Consider the following 20,429-nt stretch of genomic DNA (forward strand, 5'->3'; position numbering starts at 1 on the left):
AAGGGTATAAAAGGCCTTGGCCCCTTCAAACAGTGGCGACTTCCGGGGGCCCCCCTCTCTTGGGGCCCCAGAACCCGTCCACGAGTGTATAATAAAGCCACATGGTTTGGCCCCCACTCTTTCTCTCTCTGTGTCTGTCTTTTCTTTTCGCCGCTACTGAAAAACCTTACAATAGCATCAAAAATAATGAAATGATTAGGAATAAATTTAATAAGAGAAGTATAAGACAAACATTGAGACCTACAAAACATTGTTGAAAGAAATTAAAAAAAGATCTAAATAAATGGAAATAAATTCTGTGCTCACAGGTTAGAAGACTTAATATTGTTAAAATGACACTACTCCCCAAGTCGATCTACAGATTCAATGCATTCCGTATCAAAATTCTAATGACCATTTTTTTTCAGAAAAGCCAATTGTAAAGTTTATATGGAATTGCAATTATATGTGACCTTGAATAGCTCAAACAATCTTGAGAAAAAAGAACAAAATTAGAAGACTCAGGCTTCTTGATTTCTAAATTTCTAAACTTTCTTGATTACTACAGTAATCAAAACTGTCTTGTATTGGCATAAGGGTAGACTTATAGATCAATGGACTAGAATTTAGAGCCTATAAATAAACCCATAATTTACGGTCAGCTGATTTTTTTGATAAGGGCACCAAGATGACTCCATGAGGAAAAGAATCATTTTTTCAACAAATGGTGCTAAGACAACGATTATCCACATGTAAAATAATTAAGTTGGACTCCCTCCTCACACTCTATAAAAACTCAAAATATATCAAACACCTAAATGCAAAAGCTGAAACTATAACACTCTTAGAAGGAAACATAGATGTTGATCTTCATGATCTTGGATTAGGCAATGGTTTCTTAGATATTGTTGTAAACCAGCAGATCAAGGGGACTCGGACACCAGAATCCAATCAGTCAAATTAGTTTATTTCTACCTGCGCAGGGGCTGTCACCACTCCATGCAAGGAGGGAGAAGCAGCCCCGAACAAAGCCTTTGCGGTTTTCTTATACCCTAGGGGCTGGCAGCTATGCAAGCAAGCAATCACAGAAGCAGAACTTTGTGGTTAGTGGTTAATCAAGTGAACAATGGAAAGGTACATTGAGGGACAAGGGACTTTTCCTAGAACAGGACCTCTCTATTTTTTAAAAAAACAGGCCTCCTCGACTCCCTCCTCCCTCCTCTAGGAACTTTTTACACGGTCAGGACATTTTACTAATAGTTAGAGCAAGACTGACTCCATTTTAGATTTACAGGAGCCATCTTTAGTCTATTTACTTCAGTATAACACTGAAAACACAAGCAACCAAAAGGAAAAAAATAATGTAGACTGCATAAAAATGAAAAACTTGTGCATCTAAAAACACTATCAAAAAAGGGAAGGAAACGGTCACAGTTCTGCCCTCCAGGCAGGGCACTGCATGTGCTGGTGGCAGCAGCCAGTGGGGGCTGATAACGGATATCCTTTGCACTGCCTGGGGTCTGGAGGAATGGCTCTGCCATGCTCATCCTGGGAGGAGCTGCACTTTTACCAGGGATCTCAACAGGTGCAACATCAGTAGCCAAATGAGCTGCCATCCACTCTTCCCCTTCTCCCTGAGGGAAGACCATGGGGCATTTCCTCCTGGGGGATAGTGTGGTGAAGTCCCAGTTCTTAGGAGCCTATATGTGTTATTTTCCATGTGTAATCTGTGAGCATCCATACCACTACACTGAGTTCCTACCATCTACTCACTTCTGTTATCATATCACTATCCACTGTGTCCCTTATTTCTATCAGCTGCTTCTGTCGCTTTTTACCAGGTGTCACTGTGTAAGCTGTAATAGCATATTTCCACAAATGATCCCAGGATAGAACCCAAACTGTTTTTGTGAGCATAAATATTTCTAGTGCTGCTGGTTTATGATCATGTGGTACCTCCAGGAAAGAATGATATATATTATGAACAATTAGGATAATAAATATGGATACAAAATTCCTTGGTGTCTTAGGAGAAAGTAGTCATTTGTTATTGAACACTCAATTACACTTTGTCTAATGAACCAACATCAGGTTCCCCAGTCTGCCTGCACAATATCCTATTGTTCCAGCATTCTACCAAAAAAATCAAATTTTAATTGTTAATACAGAGGTTGGGGTGGGTGAGATAAGGAGAACTTTCACCACTCAAATAGGTGATAACCCCATATGAATCTCAGAAAAATATTTGGTGGACCAGGTCTACATGTTTTTTTTCCAATTGACAAATCCGGTGCTTAATTGTGTCTACTTGTTGCTTGCATAGCCAGGGAGCAAAAGCAAGCCCCCATTATCAATATCCCTAGATCTATAGGAATAGACCTCAGGGAAATGATAAATCCATTAGAGTCATTTTCCCTTTCATGTCAAAAACTCACATGCATTAATATCCCTACCAACTTAAGTAGTTTCTAGTGTTCAAAGAGATTATCATTTAAAATGTCTCAAGAGCAAGAAGAACCTTCTTCATGGGTCTGGAGTAGGCTTGTTCTGACTTCTGGTTAGGATGTAGGTCATGACAGACCATTAATCTCACTGTCACAATAACAAAAAATCAGATGGTCAAAAAACTCATATATTTTTAAAGGACATTTGAGAGTTCTGTGTGTGATAAAGTCTAAAGTAACTAAATTCCTGAGAGAGACAAACACATGCAAATAGCCTTTTCCTGTCTGGTAAGAATGGGCTCAGAAAGCAGAGGACTGGGTCAGTCACAAGTGAAAAAACTGGATAAGGACTGTCAGTGACTCTGTGGCCTGGATAGACCACAGAGTCTATGAAATCTATAGGAGCTAAGACAACTGATTATCCACATGTAAAATAATTAGGTTGGACTCATTCCTCACACCCTATAAAAACTCAAAATATATCAAACACCTAAATGTAAGAGCTGAAACTATAACACTCTTAGAAAACATCTATGTTTTCTTCTATGTCTTAGAAAAGCATAGCTAGTTCTCACCATGTATGGATTCTCCCAGCGGGAGACAGAAGTGCAGACTGGGGGGGGGGCAGGGAGGATGAGAGAGAGAGAGAAAGAGAGTCAGTCTTGTACTTAGATCCCAAAGGCCTGCTTGATTTTGGCAACTGGAGAAAGCAGACTATAACACAAATCATACCTCCAAGGCATTTGGAACCTGACACTAACTAAACTAATACAAAGTAAAGCTGTATTCAAACCATGGTCCATCTCAAATTCTGATTAGATTGAAGTTATAGACCTCAGGGAAACTATAGTTCTACTATGCAATAAAAGAAACATGTGAACAAGAAAATGTGGCACATGATCAACAGTAATGGGCAGCCCATCAGTTTTCTCACATTCTATTTTCCAAAGCAAGTCTCTATACCTGTGTAGATTCCAGAGGTGAGAAGTAGACTCTACTTTGTGATGAAGCCATATTACAAAGGTGTTGATACAGTGAGTGGTGGAGAATTAGAGACAATTTAAAAATCAATCTACCACAAGAGTTCCCGAACAAGGCCTTCACGTACACTTTACAGGGAGCATGAGATGTGGTCTGCCTCTGCTGCTCTTACCCTTACCATTCAGGTCTGTGGCCAGGGAAGTGAGGTGAGGGCAGCTCCTTGCCTGTAGTGCCTGTGCAGCAGTGCTCAAGGATGCACCAAATGTCCACTCTTGGAAGACTCCCAAAGCTGCTGACCAGATAGACAGCCCGTCTTAGGCTTGTCAGAGATTGGCTGAGTTCCCCAAAGGCCTCTCTTGACCAAAGCCTGTAAAAACAGAAAGTCACACTGTCACCTTCGCCAATTCTCGTGCTCCTGGGAAAACAGTTCCAATGTTGCCACTCACATCACTTTTTCGTCAGGGCTCAGACTTGGGACCACAGGGCTGCAACGCCAGCCCCCAGTGCCCACACCTCACCACTCCTTCATTCCGGTGGTGTGTGGTCATCTGCTAATGGCTTACTCTGTGCCCAGTAGAAGCCAAAGGTCTATCACCACCCTGAAAGAAGAGTGTTCTTATTGCCGACTTACAGATGAGGGCATGCATGTTCAGCGACATGCACAGGCCACTCAGTTGTTAGGTGACCTGCGTTCCTGTGACTCAAAGCCCACATGCTTTCCCAGCAATGGCTTCATAGGTTAGGAGCTGTGGGGAGGAACACAGCCAGCCTGTGTCTGTTGTGGGGATTCCAGGCGTGATGCTGGCAGGGTGTGAGCACAGAGTGGCACTGAGGACCTGGTCTAAGGTTCTCCTGCCCCTGACTTTCGGTCCCAGCCCCCCCCCCCCCCAGTTTGCCCAATTACTGATGGAGGCCATTCTGTTGGTGGAAGGCCAATGGGTGTGCCTGTTGCTTCTGGAGGCTCCAGGCCTTGCCACATCCAGCCCTTAGGAGGACTGACTACGCAGGTCCGGTTGCCACGGCGACACTGATGATGCCTCCCCCCACCCCAGTCTAGCCATTTGCCTCCCATGGAGACTCCTAGATCTTCCTCTCTCATCTACCCTGGCTTCTGGGAAAGCAGGAAGCCCACGAGGCCTCAGCACACAGGCCTCGAGACCCCCAACTGCACAGCCAGCAGGCAGAGGTGCATCCTTGCACCCCCTGCCGCAAAGCTTGGGGGCGCCTTGCAAGACAGCTCGTCCCCATCCCCACAGGCCACACAGCTTGCACAGAGTCGGATAAAGTGAGCAGGCGGCTGCTTTGATCAGACGAGATCACGAAGTGGCCAGGGTCCCGACAGGCGGTGGCGCTTTTGGGAGGGGTCGTGGTTCGGTTCGAGGCAGGGCACGGGGAGAGCAGGAGGTGCAGGGGTGCGGGGAGGGGGGTGAGCGAGGGGCTCGGGCTGTAGGGGTAGGGGCACGGGAGTGGGTGGCCAGGTGCAGGAGGACTTTGAGGAGGGACTGGGGCTGGGGTCCGGCTCTGGGAGAGAGCAGGGTGCGACCAGCTGGGACGGTGGGAGGGACTCCGGCGCTGTGGTCGCCTCAGGGGGCATCCGCCCAGGCCAAAGGGGTTCTTCCGTCCACAGAGGGGAGGGGTGCAGTGAGGGGCTCTGAGCCGCAGGGCTGTGGGTAAGGTGGGGTGCACCTGCTGCGACACTGGGCAGGAAGACCCTACAGGCTCCTGCTGTGGGGGGCAGTGGGGGTGGGCTGTGTGGCAGCAACGTCTCCCCCCCCCCCAGCGTTCACAGGCTGCGGCAGAGACTGCGACAGTCAGCGCAGCTGTCCCTATCCCATCAACTCCTCCCCGGGGGTCCCTGGCCATGGCTCTGGCGACACTGCAGGACTGGTGCGGCTGGATGGGCGTGAATGCGCAGCGCTCCCTGCTCATCCTGGGCATCCCTGACGACTGCTTGGAGGACGAATTCCAGTAGGCCCTGCAGGCTGCGCTGTGGCCCCTGGGCAGGTACCGAGTGCTTGGCAAGGTCTTCAGAAAGGAGCTGGGAGCCAGGGCAGCCTTGGTCGAGTTTGCAGACTATCTAAACCGAAGTGTGATCCCCCGACAGATACCAGGCAAGGGGGGACCCTGGACTGTGATCTTCCTGCCCCAGGCCCCTGATGCTGACTTACAGGACAGACCCAATTTGCCTGCAAGGTCCCAGGGTCAAGCAGTGGCCAGACGGGCAGGTGAGGCAGGAGCCGCAGGTGTGACCGGAGCAGGAAGTGAGGCAGGAGCTGCAGGTGAGGTAGGAGCAGCAAGTCAAGAAGTTGCAGGTGAAGAAGACGCTCCAGGTGAGGAAGAAGCAACAGGCGAGACAGGAGCCGCAGGTGAGGAAGGAACTGCAAGTGAAGAAGCTGCAGGTGAGACAGGAGCTGCTGCTGAGGAAGGAGTAGGTGAGGCAGGAGCTACAGGTCAAGAAGCTGGAGAAGAAGAAGAAGCCACAGGTGAGGCAGTAGCCACAGGTGAGGAAGAAGCTCCAGGTGAGGCAGGAGCAGCAGGTGAGGAAGAAGCTGCAGGTGAGGCAGACGCCTGGGCCCAGCAGTGGAGTGAGGCCCTGTGGCCCCTGCTAAAAACTCTGGCCTACCAGGCACTGAGAACCTTTTCCCGGAGGGAGCAGCTGGGCTGTGGAGAAGAGTCCTTTGAGAGCTGGCTGGACCACGCCAAGGACATGCTGTGCCTGTGGCGCCACACGTCAGAAAGGGAAAAGAGGAGACGTCTGGTGGAGAGCTTGGGCGGCCCTGCCCTGGATCTCATGTGTGGCCTCCTGGCAGAGAATCCGGACACCCCCGTGCAGGACTGCCTGGCCACGCTCGTGCAGGTGTTCGGCAACAAGGACACCCGGATGACGGTGCGGCTGAAGTTCCTGACCTGCTCGCAGCGTCCCGAGGAGAGTCTGTTTGCCTACGTGCTGCGCCTGGAAGACCTGCTGCACGAGGCCATGGAGAAGGGGGCCATCCACCCGGCCATCGCAGACCAGGTGCGAGCCCGGCAGGTGCTGCTGCAGGCCCGGCCCAACGCGACGCTGCAGGACAAGCTGCGCAGGCTGCGGCTGGAGAGGAGGCTGCCTGGCTTCCTGGGGCTGCTGCGGCTCGTTCGGGAGACCGAGGCCTGGGAGGCTGCTCTAGCTATGAGGCAGCAGGAGCCATTCCCAGGAGAGGAAAGGACCCCTGGGGATGGTGGAGACTCAGCTGCCACCCAGGCCGCCCCTCCCGTGGGAGGTGCTGCTGAGGCCTCCCCAGCCTGTGAAGGTGCCAGCGAGGCTGTTCCTGACCCTGCAGATGCCGCCCAGGTTACTCCCGATAGCCCAGGTGCCACCCAGGCCTGCCCTGCCCCTGAAGAGGTCGCCGAGGCCTCCCTTGCCGTTCAGGAAGACGACAGTGCCCCTGCCCCTGCGGGCCTGAGTCAAGCAGGACCCATTGAGGCCCCCGGGGGCCCCCTCCCAGCCCAGATGTGCAGTGCTTCTGGGGCGAGCCCAGGAGGTCCTGGCTGGGTGCCCGAGAGCCTTGCCCAGGCAGGGGACGAGGAGGCTGAGGAGCTCTCCCTGGAGTGGCTCATGTCCATCCTGGAGGAGTAGGGAGATGAGGACGGGGCTGGGGACACGAGCCACCCCGAGTCCTCCTCGGGCCAACTGGCTCAGAAGGCCCAGGGTCCGCCCACCTCCCCCAAGGGGCCCTGGACACCATCCCCGGCCCTTCCCGGTAACCCAGATGACCATGTTTGCCACTCAACGGGGAGGGGAGAGGCGCCCCTGCCGTGACACCACCGCACCTGGCCCCAGTCCCCAAACCCTGCCAACTCGGGCAGCCGGCCTGGAAGCACTGGTGAGCGGCCGGCCGCGGCCTGGGTGAGGGCACCCGAAGACGTCTGCCACCAGCACTGGACTGGGAGACGTTACAGGGACAGAGGCCGTCTCAAGGGTGCCGGCTGCCTGGGCCTCCCAAGAGGGGTCCCCTATTCACCATCCCCGGGACAGGCTGCGCCCTGTTCTGGGGAGCCTGCCCTTACCCGTGTAGGCCCCGTAGCGACCCAAGTGTCAAGCACACTCGACCCCCACTCCCACCCCCAACCCCAGCCGCCAGCCACCAGCCACCGTTCCTGTGCAAAGCCGCTGCGTGTGCGCCAGCCTGGGGGGGGGGGGCACGTCGCGGCCTGCCTGGCCAGCCACCTCTCGGCCCGGGCACGCGCCCTGGGCTTTGGTGCCAGCCCAGGCTCTGCTCGCTGTCGTCCGGTGTCGTGAGCTCAGCCTCTGCTTTCTCAGAGTAGATTTAGGCCAATTGCCGCACGTCCTGCGGAGATGTGTGTGTTCCTATCTGAGCAGTTCCTCCCCAGGGACCCAGAGCACAGTCCCAGGAGGCAGCGGAAGGCAGGACGAAGACGGTGGCGGGGATGAGTACCCCGTGACCTCGGGGAGAAGAGCCAGACCAGCGATGGACTGGGGGCTGTGCTTTGATGTCCCACCCCTGCTGTGCCTTGTGGCTCAGTTTCCTTGACGTGGGGGGGTGTGTCCAGCTGTGTTTTCCAGTGTCCCGTGACTGTCCTGTCCCGGCCATAGAGCAGGGCCACGCCCCACTGGGTGGGCCTGGAGGGGGTCCTTGGAGGGAGTGGACGTTGCCAGAGGCCAGCTTCCTGGCCTGGGCAGATCTTGGGGCCCTCAGGCGGGAAGCTGGCGGCAGGATGGCCACAGCTGGGGCCGGGCAGAGGAGGCACCTGGCCAGGGAGCCCAGGAGGAGGGGGCCGGGACCTATGGCCTCTAGTGGCCGTCATCAATTGCTGTCTGTGTTGTCATTCCCTTCTCTCCAGTGGTTGCAGTAAAGGTTTCTGTTCAATAAATTTCATTAACTGTTCCAGCTGAGTCTCGCCTCTGCTGTGGGCCATTGAGAGAAAGGTGGGTTTGGAATGAGACGGGGGTTGGGGCACAACAGGGGCCTGCCATTCTGACCCTAGAGTGGTAATATGGGTATGGTTAGGGTATATGCTGTATGGGCCTGTAGGGTGCCCTAACTGCAAAGGTGGCCCTGACCCAGGGCCAGTGGCTTTTGAAGCTTGGCAAAGATACCCATCTGAACATGTTGGATGTTGCCAGCGGACAGGACACAGGTGGGTTCAAGCATGTGTTTCGGTCCCACTTCATGGGCCAACGCTCGGAAAAGCGGGTAAGACGCTTTAACGGAGGGCGGTAGGGCTGGAGGGCAGGGTTGAAGAACCTGCATAGAAATCTTTTTAATAGTTCCCCAATTTATTGTCATGTTTATTCTGTCTAGAGTATAGTGCTATAGCCTCCACGACATGTGTGGAGCCCTAGAGTCAGGAGAGAAAAGTAAACGGAGAGTCCCAGAGAGGAGCCTCCTGTCCACCGCGGTCTGGGCGGCAGAGGCGGCACGACTGGGCCTGCGCGGGTGCGCATCCGAGTCGCGCGGACCCAACTTCGTGCTCGCGTGACTCGGCGAGCGTGCAGCCATCGCCAGTGCGCCTGCGCCCGTCGCCATTTCCTCCAGCCGCGAACCCCGGTCGCAGTGGCCGCTGGGAAAACGCGCCGTCCGCCACCCGAAATGGCCGCCCAGGCGGAGATCGACCATGGCGGGGACGCTCCCGGGGCTGTGCCCGCGTCGGCCGCCAGATGGCGTGCCAGGATCACAAATGGGCTTGCCGCCTCTAGGGGCCCGCCCTGGGCTCCGGCTGCCCTTCCCCCCACAGCGCTGCTGGCTGCAATGGCCCCACCGGCCTGGGGTGACCGCGGGTGGACAGTCGCCGGCCATCCAAGCTCCAGCGCAGGCGAGAGGAAGCGCGGTGTCCGCACGGAGCCGGAGGGGCCTCCTGTGGCCCGACCTTGTTTTCTAGGGCGTCTGTAACGACCATCGCCCCTTGGACGGTGGGCACTGCTGTGCAGCAATGTCCAGGGGCAGGCTGTGCACGTGCGCGGAGGGCAGCTGCACGAGGCACCTCGGGCAGACCTGGGCTGGGCTGTGGGGCTCAGGGATGAGGCGTTAGTTCCCTAGAGTTAGAGGAGGACGCATCATGGGGCGGTGAGGTACTGCAGAGCAGGGGAGCCTTACTCGTCCTAGCCCCAGAGATCATGGAAGCCTTCATTGTTTTTTGTTTTTGAGACAGACTCTCACACTGTTCCCTGAGCTAGAGTGTCAGCCTAGCTCACAGCAACCTCAAACTCCTGGGCTCAAGCGATCCTCCTGCCTCAGCCTCCCAAGTAGCTGGGACTACAGGCATGCGCCACCATGCCCGCCTAATTTTTTCTCTCTCTTGTGGGGCGCGGTGTCAACGCCATTACAAGTTGGCGCCTGTTTCCGGCTTTGCCTAGAGCAGCAAACAAGTTCAGCACACGCGCAATTGTCAGTTGCCCTGTGGCGCGAGAATGCAAACGAAGGGTCCTGCTATGGACTAATGCTTTGGTGGCTCGACAGCTGAGCGGCCTATCCCAGCTTAGGGGTTGTGCTTCTGGGGTATATAGCAGCCTGCGCGCTGCCAGGCTGGGTCTTCCGCATCATGTAAGTCTAAAGGGAACCCCATTAAAGCACTGTCAGAAGAACTCCGGTTGCCGCGTCTTCCTTGCTGGTGAGGCGGGCACGACAAGTGGTGCCGAAACCCGGGAACCGAAACAACTTTGAAGCACCAGCGGAGACGACCTCGACAGAGGTGAGTTCAGAACTGACGTGTGGGACGGCCAAAACTCCCCTGCTTCCAAAGAATGGGTAATATTCCGCTGCGGCGCTTTTTGTGGCCTATTAAGAACCTCTTAGCATCACAAGGAGTGCACTGTGAGGAAAGGACCCTCATAAAATTTTTGAAGGAGGTGGACCGTGTAGCTCCTTGGTTCCTCCACTCGGGTTCCTTGACTATTCCCTCTTGGGAGAAGTTAGGGCGAGACCTTCGTGGCGCAGGACTTTTAAAGCCAGGCACTCTCCTCGTTCACAACCTAATTATGGAGTGCCTGCATGATGAGAGTTCAGGCCCGCGCGTAGCGGCTAGCCAAAGAGCATTAAATGATTTGCAAGACGCAAGTTCGGAGAGAAGCAGTAGGGGAGGGACCGCGGTAAAAGGTGGAAAAAAGGAATATAGAGCTCAAAAAAGGAAAATGCAGGGAGGGAAAGCGCAGCCCGATCTGCCTAATTGTGACCCCTTATCAGATTTTGACAATCTACATTTATCTGACACTGCTGACTCTGAGTCAGACTGCGACAGTAGCCCAGAGTCAGATGAGGAACTAGAAAAGAAAGAGGAACCAGTTTTTCAGGAAGCGGCCGGTTATGAGCGGTACCGCCCGCCTCCGTGTGCCCCGCCTTATGAGGAACTAAGCGTTTGCCCCAGGCAGAGAGGCGCACAGCAGGGTGACTCATTCATTCGCCCTGAAGAGCGAAAAGAGCTGTTTCTTACCTTTCCTGTCTTTGAGAATGATAATCAAAGGGGCTGGGAGCCAGTAAACGCCAAGCAATTGAAAGAGCTGGCGGAGGCTGTCCGAAACTGGGGACATGGGGCCTCCTACACCTTATCTTTGGTAGAGAGACTGGGCAATACAGCAATGACGCCCAGAGATTGGAGTCAGCTCGTCAAGGCAGTACTGACTACAGGTCAGTATTTAGATTGGAAGTCCATTAACCAGGAAGAGTGCATGGAGCAATCCCGGAGAAACGCCCAGCGTGGGCAACCAGCATGGAATTTTGACATGCTCACAGGGCAGGGGCAGTGGGTCAACAATCAGGTCGCCTACCCAGAGGAGGTATATGCCCAGATCAACTCCATAGCCATTAAGGCGTGGAAGAGCTTGCCCAATCGTGGGGAGGTCAGGGGTAACTTGACAAAAATTATCCAGGCCCCTGCTGAACCATTCTCAGACTTTGTAGCTAGGCTAGTAGAGACAGCAGGAAAGGTATTTGGGGATCTAGATACAGCCATGCTGCTCATTGAGCAGCTTGCCTTTGAGCAGTGCACTACGGAATGCCGTAATGCAATTGCCCCTTGGAAGAACAAAGGCCTTAATGCCTGGCTAAAAGCATGCAGAGAGATAGGGGGTCCCCTGACCAATAGTGGCCTGGCGGCCACTGTTTTAGCAGCTCAATCAAAGCAGGAATGCAATTGCTACAATTGTGGCAAACCTGGGCACCTTAAAAGGCAATGTAGAGCACCTCCTAAGCAAGGGAGCTCCTCTAACAAACAGCCAGGCATCTGCCCTACCTGTGGCAAGGGGCGACATTGGGCTTCTGAATGTCGCTCGATGAAGGATAAGGATGGAAATCCCATAGTTCGGGATCAAAATGGAAGGCCTGTACCTAAGCAAAAAAACGGATGGCGGGGCCCCCGACCCCAGGGCCCACAAATATATGGGGCCATGCAGGGGAATACCCAGCAGAGGTCGCTCCTAGCGCCTCCGGGGAGCCAAGGAGAGCCACTAAAGGTTCTGCAGGATTGGACCTCTGTGCCACCACCACAACAGTATTAACCCCCCTCATGGGGTGCCAACCGGTCCCATCTGATTTTAAGGGGCCGTTACCTGATAATACTGTAAGACTCGTCCTTGGCAGGTCTTCATCAACTCTGCAGGGATTAATAATTCACCCAGGAGTTATTGATTCAGATTTTGAAGGGCAAGTAAAAATTCTTTGCTCTTCCACTAGAGGCATAGTTTCCATATATCCGGGAGACCGGATAGCACAGTTGCTAATTTTACCTAGCCTTCATTCTTTATTCCCTAGTAAACAAAAAATCAGAGGAGAAAAAGGTTTTGGCTCCTCTGGAGGAAACTGTGCATATTTGTCATTGAATTTAGATGAACGTCCTACTATGGACTTAACCATAAAAGGAAAGACATTTACAGGCCTCCTAGATACAGGAGCTGACACTAGTATAATTTCTGAATGCTGGTGGCCAAAAACGTGGCCATTGGCCCCCTCTGCTCAGACTCTGCAGGGATTGGGATATGCATCCTCTCCAGTGATCAGCGCCCAGACACTGAAATGGAAGGATAATGAGGGTAGAGAGGGTAGTTTTCAACCTTATGTCCTACCTTTGCCTGTGAATCTTTGGGGTAGAGATTTGCTACGGCAATTGGACTTCAAATTGACCAATGACTACTCTGTTCAAAGTCAAAAGCTGATGAAGAGCATGGGCTGTGTCCCAGGTAAAGGGCTTGGGAGGAACTTGCAGGGAAGAACTGAACCTATAGAGCCTGTGCCATGACCTTCTAGGCAAGGGCTGGGTTTTTCTTAGGGGCCGCTGGGGATCCTCTGCCCATACCCTGGAATACAGAGGAGCCAGTGTGGGTGCCTCAGTGGCCCTTACCCTCTGAAAAGTTACTCGCGGCCCATAATCTAGTGCAAGAGCAGCTTACTCTTGGGCATCTTGAACCCTCTCAATCTCCTTGGAATACCCCTATTTTTGTGATTAAGAAAAGGTCTGGTAAATGGAGACTGTTGCATGACCTTAGAGCAATTAATGCCCAGATGCAGCTTATGGGGCCTGTTCAAAGAGGACTGCCCCTTCTCTCAGCTTTGCCTAAACATTGGAGTCTAATTATCTTGGACATCAAAGACTGTTTTTTCTCTATTCCCCTGCACCCACAAGATAAAAGCAGATTTGCATTCACGCTTCCTTCCATAAACCATGAGCAGCCTGATGCAAGATATCAATGGCAGGTTTTGCCTCAGGGCATGGCTAACAGTCCCACTATGTGCCAACTTTATGTGGCCTCAGCTATCCAGCCGGTTAGGCAGAAGTTTTCAAAGGTAAGAATTATACACTATATGGATGATATTCTCTTGTGTCATTGTGATGATGGCGTACTTCGCCAAGCTTATGCGTCCCTTCAGGCTCACTTAAAGGAAAAAGGCTTGCTGGTCGCTCCAGAAAAGGTGCAAGAGGGAGAAGTGGGCGCGTTTCTTGGTAGTAGCATTCTCCCTGACAAAATTGTGCCTCAAAGACTGTCCATCCGAAGAGATGCTTTGAGGACCTTAAACGATTTTCAAAAACTGCTAGGGGATATCAATTGGCTTCGACCTTTTTTATGTCTTACCACAGCAGAACTGAAGCCATTATTTCAGATTCTAGAGGGAGACTCACACATCACGTCTCTTAGAACTTTGACTCCTGAGGCCCTAAAGGCTCTTCATAAGGTAGAAGAAGCCATTCAAAAGGTGCAACTAGTGCGCATTCAACACCATGATCCTTTCTCCCTCTGTGTACTCCCTTCTCCCACGCTCCCTACGGCAGTGCTTTGGCAGGATGGCCCCCTTTTATGGGTGCATCCTCAAGCCTCTCCAGGAAAGGTGATTGGCCATTATCCTACCTGTGTGGCCGAGATAGCTTTAAAGGGTATTAGTTTGGCTGTGTCCCATTTTGGGCGTCACCCTGATAGCCTGATTTGCCCATATACTGCCAATCAGGTGAACACCCTATGTGCCACTCTTGATGCATGGACCATATTGAGATGCACCTTCCCAGGGAGCATTGATAACCATTATCCCAGACATGCCTTACTGCAGTTTGCAATGCGGAACGAGCTTATTTTCCCAAGAGTAACTTCACTGCAACCTTTGGTTGATGCCTTGGATGTGTATACCGATGGCTCTAAGACGGGTATTGGGAGCTATGTCATTCAGGACAAGGTGTATACAAAACAGTTTAACTATTCTTCTCCTCAGCTAGTAGAGTGTGCCGTAGTCGGTCTGGTTCTCAGTACCATCACTGAACCTATCAACATCATCTCAGACTCCTTTTACGTGGTCAACGCAGTTAAACAGTTAGAGAACTCCTTTCACATTCTTGCCAAGAGTACTGTCTTTTCTGTGTTTACAGAAATTAGGAATACTATTCAGAACAGAAGGAACCCATTTTCCATTCAGCATATCAGAGCTCATTCCTTGTTACCTGGACCTATGGCTGCGGGAAATGCTATGGCAGATCACGCCACTCGCGCCCTCTGGGTGTCTGATGGCCATGCCGCCGCCATAGACTTTCATAAACTTTATCATGTGCCAGCTGAAACCTTACGACTTAAGTTCAGCATCACACGTGCAGATGCTCGTGAGATTGTACTGCAATGTCCAAGTTGTGCTCCTTATCGCACTGTTGTTCATACGGGCGTAAATCCTAGGGGTTTGCGTCCTCTACAACTGTGGCAAATGGATGTAACTCATGTCCCATCCTTTGGGAAGCTTCAGTATGTTCACGTGTCTGTTGACACGTGCTCAGGCGTCCTTCATGCCCGCCTCTGGCTGGAGAAAAGGCAAGTTACGTTATCATTCACTGCCTAGAAGCTTGGGCAGCCTGGGGCAAGCCCCGGGTTATTAAGACAGATAATGGCCCGGCTTATACCTCAAAATCTTTTCAGCAGTTTTGCACTCGCTTGGGTGTGGAGCACCGTACCGGTCTTCCCTACAACCCTCAAGCACAAGGCATCGTGGAGCGTGCTCACGGCACGCTCAAAATGTACTTACAAAAACAAAAAGGGGGAGATGCCCTACAGCTAGGGCTATCACCCAAAGGACGCCTCTCCTTTGCTCTCTTTACTTTAAATTTTTTAAATTTAGATGTCAAGGGACGTTCGGCAGCAGACAGGCATGTCACGCCTGCTCCGCCACAGAAAGAATTAGTGAAGTGGAAAGATGTGTTGTCTAATCTATGGAAAGGCCCGGATCCAGTGTTAATGAGATCCAGGGGAGCTATTTGTATTTTTCCACAGGACCAGGACAATCCCATCTGGGTGCCCACGCGGCTGACTAGAACGGTGCAGCAGCCTCCAGAGCAGCATGGGGACCCAGTGGCTACTCCTCCTGACGACAGCATGGATGATCGCGAGGATGGCAGCGGAGCCATGCTGGAGGATCCTGTCAGTGCTTCCCCTGCCGATGCCTGTGACACATAACTCACCAATTTTCCCCCGCCTCTTTTCTACTAATGTTTCCTTGGGCACTGCATACCTGCCGTTGGACACGCGGAGTAGTAAACTGGAGGGAAATAGATCCTTCTCCTTGAAGGGGACTTTGTGTTTTGTGTGGGGTTAACGGAAGCTGCACAGACTTGGCTCCCCTGTCCATAGTGGCCGGGGGTATGGCAGGGAATGCTAGTTTCGCATGGAATTTTAGCGACTCTTTTGAGGGTTCTGTGAGGGTGATTGCGGGAGGGCGAAACGTGACCTTTGCCCCTATACCTGTCTGGGTTTGGCCCCCGTTTATCTGGGTGGTATCCACGGAAAAACCCTCTGGTACACATGTGAACTGTTCCTCTAATACGTGCAATTATACATTGTGTTGGAATGCCATGTCTCACCCCTCTGCCATTGTTACCTGCTTGCCTAGATACATTCCTGTTCCTGTTGAAGCTCCTAGCTCTATGACTCTGTTTCGGTCTTGCAGCCACGGACCATGTGGTATTGGCATAGACATTTGCTGCGCTTGAACTGAGACAGTCTGCACAGGTGTGGTTGACCATGCTAAAAGGTTAGCCTAGTTTTGGGTTGCACCCGCTCCTACCCCCAGGTATTTTAGCAGACATGGCCTTTGCACTCTGAGGGGTCTCTCCCATTGCACCAAATAAGGCATGTCTCCTATCCCACAGCCAGCCTTTGCACACCTCCGAGTTGTGCTCATTGCACGAGGTTAGGTGGTTGCTGGTGAAAGTGAGGCTCTGCAACCTTGATCGCACGGTCGACGGACGGTGCTGAACGGTTGCTCAGCTCTCATTAAATTAATAAAACAGGGGGAGATGTGGGGCGCGGTGTCAACGCCATTACAAGTTGGCGCCTGTTTCCGGCTTTGCCTAGAGCAGCAAACAAGTTCAGCGCACGCGCAATTGTCGGTTGCCCTGTGTCGCGAGAATGCAAACGAAGGGTCCTGCTATGGACTAATGCTTTAGTGGCTCGACAGCTGAGCGGCCTATCCCAGCTTAGGGGTTGTGCTTCTGGGGTATATAGCAGCCTGCGCGCTGCCAGGCTGGGTCTTCCGCATCATGTAAGTCTAAAGGGAACCCCATTAAAGCACTGTCAGAAGAACTCCGGTCGCCGCGTCTTCCTTGCTGGCGAGGCGGGCGCGACACTCTCTATATATTTTTAGTTGTCCAGTTACTTTCTTTCCATTTTTAGTAGAGACGAGGTCTTAGCTCTTGCTCATGCTGATCTGGAACTCTTCAGGTCAAACCATATGCCAGCGTTGGTCACCCAGAGTGCTGGGATTACAGGAGTGAGCTACTGTGCCTGTCCCCATAATTGTTTAGAGGTAAAAACTAAGGACATCAGAAAGGAGGGGATTGTTCTGCTTACTGAGTTATAGAACCAGGTGTAGGACTGTGCTGGTTTCCTTATGCTCTGTTGCTCCCAATGCTAATGTGAACCTAGCTGGTGTGTTGCTTTGGCAGACAGTGTAAAGATGAAGGATGGGTGTGTTGAGGTTGGATAATTCTGAGAATATCTCCTAAACTGTCCAATATAATATCCCACTCCTGCCTTGCAGATGATTGTGTTGCTGTCCCAACCCCTGTATTTGGAAATCTAACATTCTCATTCCTGCTTGGACAGACCCTTGGTATCATTTAAATAAAGCTCAACTATTACACTGGGAGTGATATCTTGGCCTGACTCTTCTGTTATCTTGATGTCCATGGTATCTTCCCTACTAAGTCAAGTAGTTTCTTTGCTGGCTTTGGTGTCAAGGACCTGAGAGGGCCCAATATCATTTCCTTTTTCTCAGTCAGTGGTACCACCTTTCAGCCTCACCTGATTTTTATTCCTTCTAGCAAAACCCTTTCCTGGCTTAAGGCTGGGCACACCGCAGGCCACTTTAACTTTTGTCTGCCAAAAGCCTCCCTTTCCCAGAGCAGCAGCAGTGCAGGGAGGAACAACTGCCCCAGCTTTTATTACCCCCAGAAACTTTTCTTTTCCTTTTCAGCTAGACCTCCATCTTCAAATCGTGCTGCACATTTGAGCAAGCTGATAAGAAAGCCCGAGTGTTCCCTTTTATATTGCAGGTGGGAGATTCAATCCACACAAGTCCCTGTTCCAAAGTGAGAATACTCATCCTGGCCCTACCTACTAATCAGAGTAAAAAACAAGGCCACTCTTCTTTCCTTGCTCCCTGAAGCCATTTTGGAATTGCTTGAGATGCCTGTCCTCTCCTCAGAACCCTCAATTATGCAATTAACAAAACTCTTCTTGCCCTCTTAGTTTTTATGCATTCTCAACAACCAAGCCGACTTTTAGGTATCTATCTGCTTCTGCAGGTGACCCTAATATTGGGGAAATCCAAGTGGAAGTGTATGACATTGCACCTCCCCCCTGCCACAGCCTGAACAATAATTTAAAAATAGAAGATGGCGGACGAGAAACACCGCCAGACAGAGTGTCTCTGCAGAAAAGACAGATTCTAGCAGAAATTAGAAAAAAGAAGCAAGAAGACGAGCATACAGCAGACGAGGGCAAGAAGGAGGGGTACCTGAGACCCTGGGACACTCCACGGGAGGAGGCTGCAGAGGAGAACTGGAAGCTGAGACCGCCGGAGCAGCCCGGAGACCAGTGGCAAGGATAGGTGGTTAAGTCACCTTTCCCCTCCTCTGCACCTCAGACTGCTGGTGGGCTCCCCAGCGGGTGGAGAGACCTGCGGACACCAGCCCAGAGACAGCCGCCGACAGCTAGCGGTGAGCCTGTAGTGGACGCGGCACCAGGCTCCCAACTCCCTCGCAGCACCTCCGTGTGCACAGACCCGAGCCGCGCGGCAGGTGCCATATTGCCTCCTCCTCACCTCTGCCGACCCTACTCGCTGCTGCCCAGAGGGACAATACAGCCACCAGACGGAGGCACCTCCAGGGAACAGGACCTTCCCTTTTGGGAACTCTTCTCCCTGGTGGGGATACAGTTTGAACTCTGGGACCCAGAGGTCGGACCTGCAGACCAGATCCCCTGAACCGAGGGCTAGCATGGCCCGGGGCACAGAAGGGTTATACGTGAACAGCCTACTGAGGTGTGTGTGCCTCCAGGGGCGGATTGGCGTCCTAGAGGGCAACCCTCCTCTCAGAGCTTGAAGATAACACCCTCCAGTTAAATAAATCAGTCACAGAGATAGAGCAGAGAAACAAGAGAAAAGAGCAAAGCCTACAAGAGCTGTGGGATTATGTGAAGAAACCTAATGTGAGGGTCATAGGGTTACAAGAAGGGGAAGAAGACAGCACTCATGGATTGGACAAGCTATTTGAAGATATAATAGAGGAAAATTTCCCAGGCTTTGCTCAAAATCTCGATATACTAGTTCAAGAAGCTCAGAGGACCCCTGGGAGACTCAATGCAAACAGGAAGACGTCACGACATGCAGTCATCAGACTGACCAAAATATCAACTAAAGAGGCCCTACTAAGAGCTGTAAGACGAAAGAAGCAAGTAACATACAAGGGAAAGCCAATTTGAATAACACCAGACTTCTCTAATGAGACTTTACAAGCAAGGAGAGACTGGGGCCCCATTCTCACTCTTTTGAAACAATGCCCAGCCTAGAATATTACTCCCTGCAAAACTACACTTCATAAATGAAGGAGAAATAAAGACAATCTCAGACAAGCAAAGGCTTAGAGAATTCACCAAGAAAAGACCAGCCCTCCAAGAAGTACTCAAAACACCATTACGCACAGAACCTCCTAATAATGACTCACAAATATAAAAACAACCAAAACCCAAAGATTAAAGGCCAGATATTACAATGGCTCAGTACAGAAATCATAGCAACAACATCCAACCCAACAGAATGAACAGTAATCTACCTTACCTATCAGTTCTCTCAATAAATGTGAATGACTTAAACTCTTCACTCAAGAGACATAGGCTGGCTGAATGGATAAGAAAATATAGGCCAAGTATATGCTGTCTTCAGGAAACACATCTAACCTGCAAGGATGCATATAGACTAAAAGTAAAAGGGTGGAGATCAGTATTCCAAGCGAGTGGAAGCCAAAAGAAGGCTGGTGTGGCAGTTCTAATTTCAGACGATTTAGTTTTTAAAGCAACAAAAGTAGTGAAAGACAAAGAGGGTCATTATATAATGGTGAAGGGCACAGTTCAACAAGAAGAGATAACAATTTTAAATATATATGCACCCAACTTAGGTGCACCCAGATTCATAAATCACACCTTACTGGATCTAAGCAAATAGCTTAATAGCAACTTCATAATCACCGGAGATTTCAACACCCCACTGACGGCACAAGAAACTCCAAACTGAAAATTAATAAATAATGGACTTAAACAAAACTCTGGAACAATTGGGTCTGACTGACATTTACAGGACATTCTACCCAAAATCCACTGAATATATGTTCTTCTCATCAGCTCACGGGACATTCTCAAAGATTGACCATATCCTAGGACACAAAGTAAACCTCAAGAAATTTTTAAAAAAATAGAAATCATACCATGTATCTTCTCAGATCACAGTGGAATAAAAGTAGAAATCAACCGTAACAGAAACTCACATTTCTACACAAAAACGTGGAAATTAAACCACCTCCTACTGAATGATTACTTCATAAATGAAGAAATTAAGATGGGAATAAAAACATTCTATGAAGAAAATGACAATGGAGAGACAAGGTATCAAATCCTCTGGGACACAGCTAAAGCAGTTCTGAGAAGAAAGTTTATCTGCATAAATGCCTATAACCAAATGTCAAAAAGATCACAAATAGACAATCTAATGAAATGACTCAAACAGCTGTAAAAGGAAGAACAGACCAGCCCTAAACCCAGCAGAAGAAGTGAAATCAACAGGATCAAATCAGAACTAAATGAAATTGAAAACAGGGAAGCTATTCGGGAGATTAACAAAACAAAAAGTTGGTTCTTTGAAAAAATAAAGAAAATTGACACGCCACTGGCTAAGCTAACAAAAAGCAGAAAAGAGAAATCTCTAATAAGCTCCATCAGGACAAAAAAGGAGATATGACAACTGATTCCAAAGAGATACAAGATATAATTTATGAGTACTACAAAAATCTTTATGCACACAA

General features: G+C 50.8%; 1 protein-coding gene across 2 annotated transcripts; it reads left to right on the top strand.

Annotated features, from left to right (window-relative positions):
* Window positions 1-9,162: 9,162 nt before the first annotated feature.
* On the top strand, window positions 9,163-16,978 carry LOC142865832 (endogenous retrovirus group K member 5 Gag polyprotein-like). 2 transcript variants are annotated; one of them, XR_012915931.1, is made up of 2 exons: window positions 9,163-10,091; window positions 15,130-16,978. XR_012915931.1 is itself a non-coding variant. In XM_075999211.1 (2 exons), exon 1 carries the CDS (start codon window positions 10,144-10,146, stop codon window positions 11,890-11,892), a length of 1,749 nt encoding a protein of 582 aa, XP_075855326.1. In that variant the 5' UTR covers window positions 10,098-10,143; the 3' UTR covers window positions 11,893-13,174; window positions 15,130-16,978. The 2 variants fall into 2 exon arrangements, 1 of the variants encoding a protein (XP_075855326.1); XM_075999211.1 differs by lacking the exon at window positions 9,163-10,091 and adding an exon at window positions 10,098-13,174.
* The last annotated feature ends 3,451 nt before the right edge of the window (window positions 16,979-20,429 follow it).

Source organism: Microcebus murinus, chromosome X (assembly GCF_040939455.1).
Source record: "Microcebus murinus isolate Inina chromosome X, M.murinus_Inina_mat1.0, whole genome shotgun sequence".
Lineage (NCBI taxonomy): Eukaryota > Metazoa > Chordata > Mammalia > Primates > Cheirogaleidae > Microcebus > Microcebus murinus.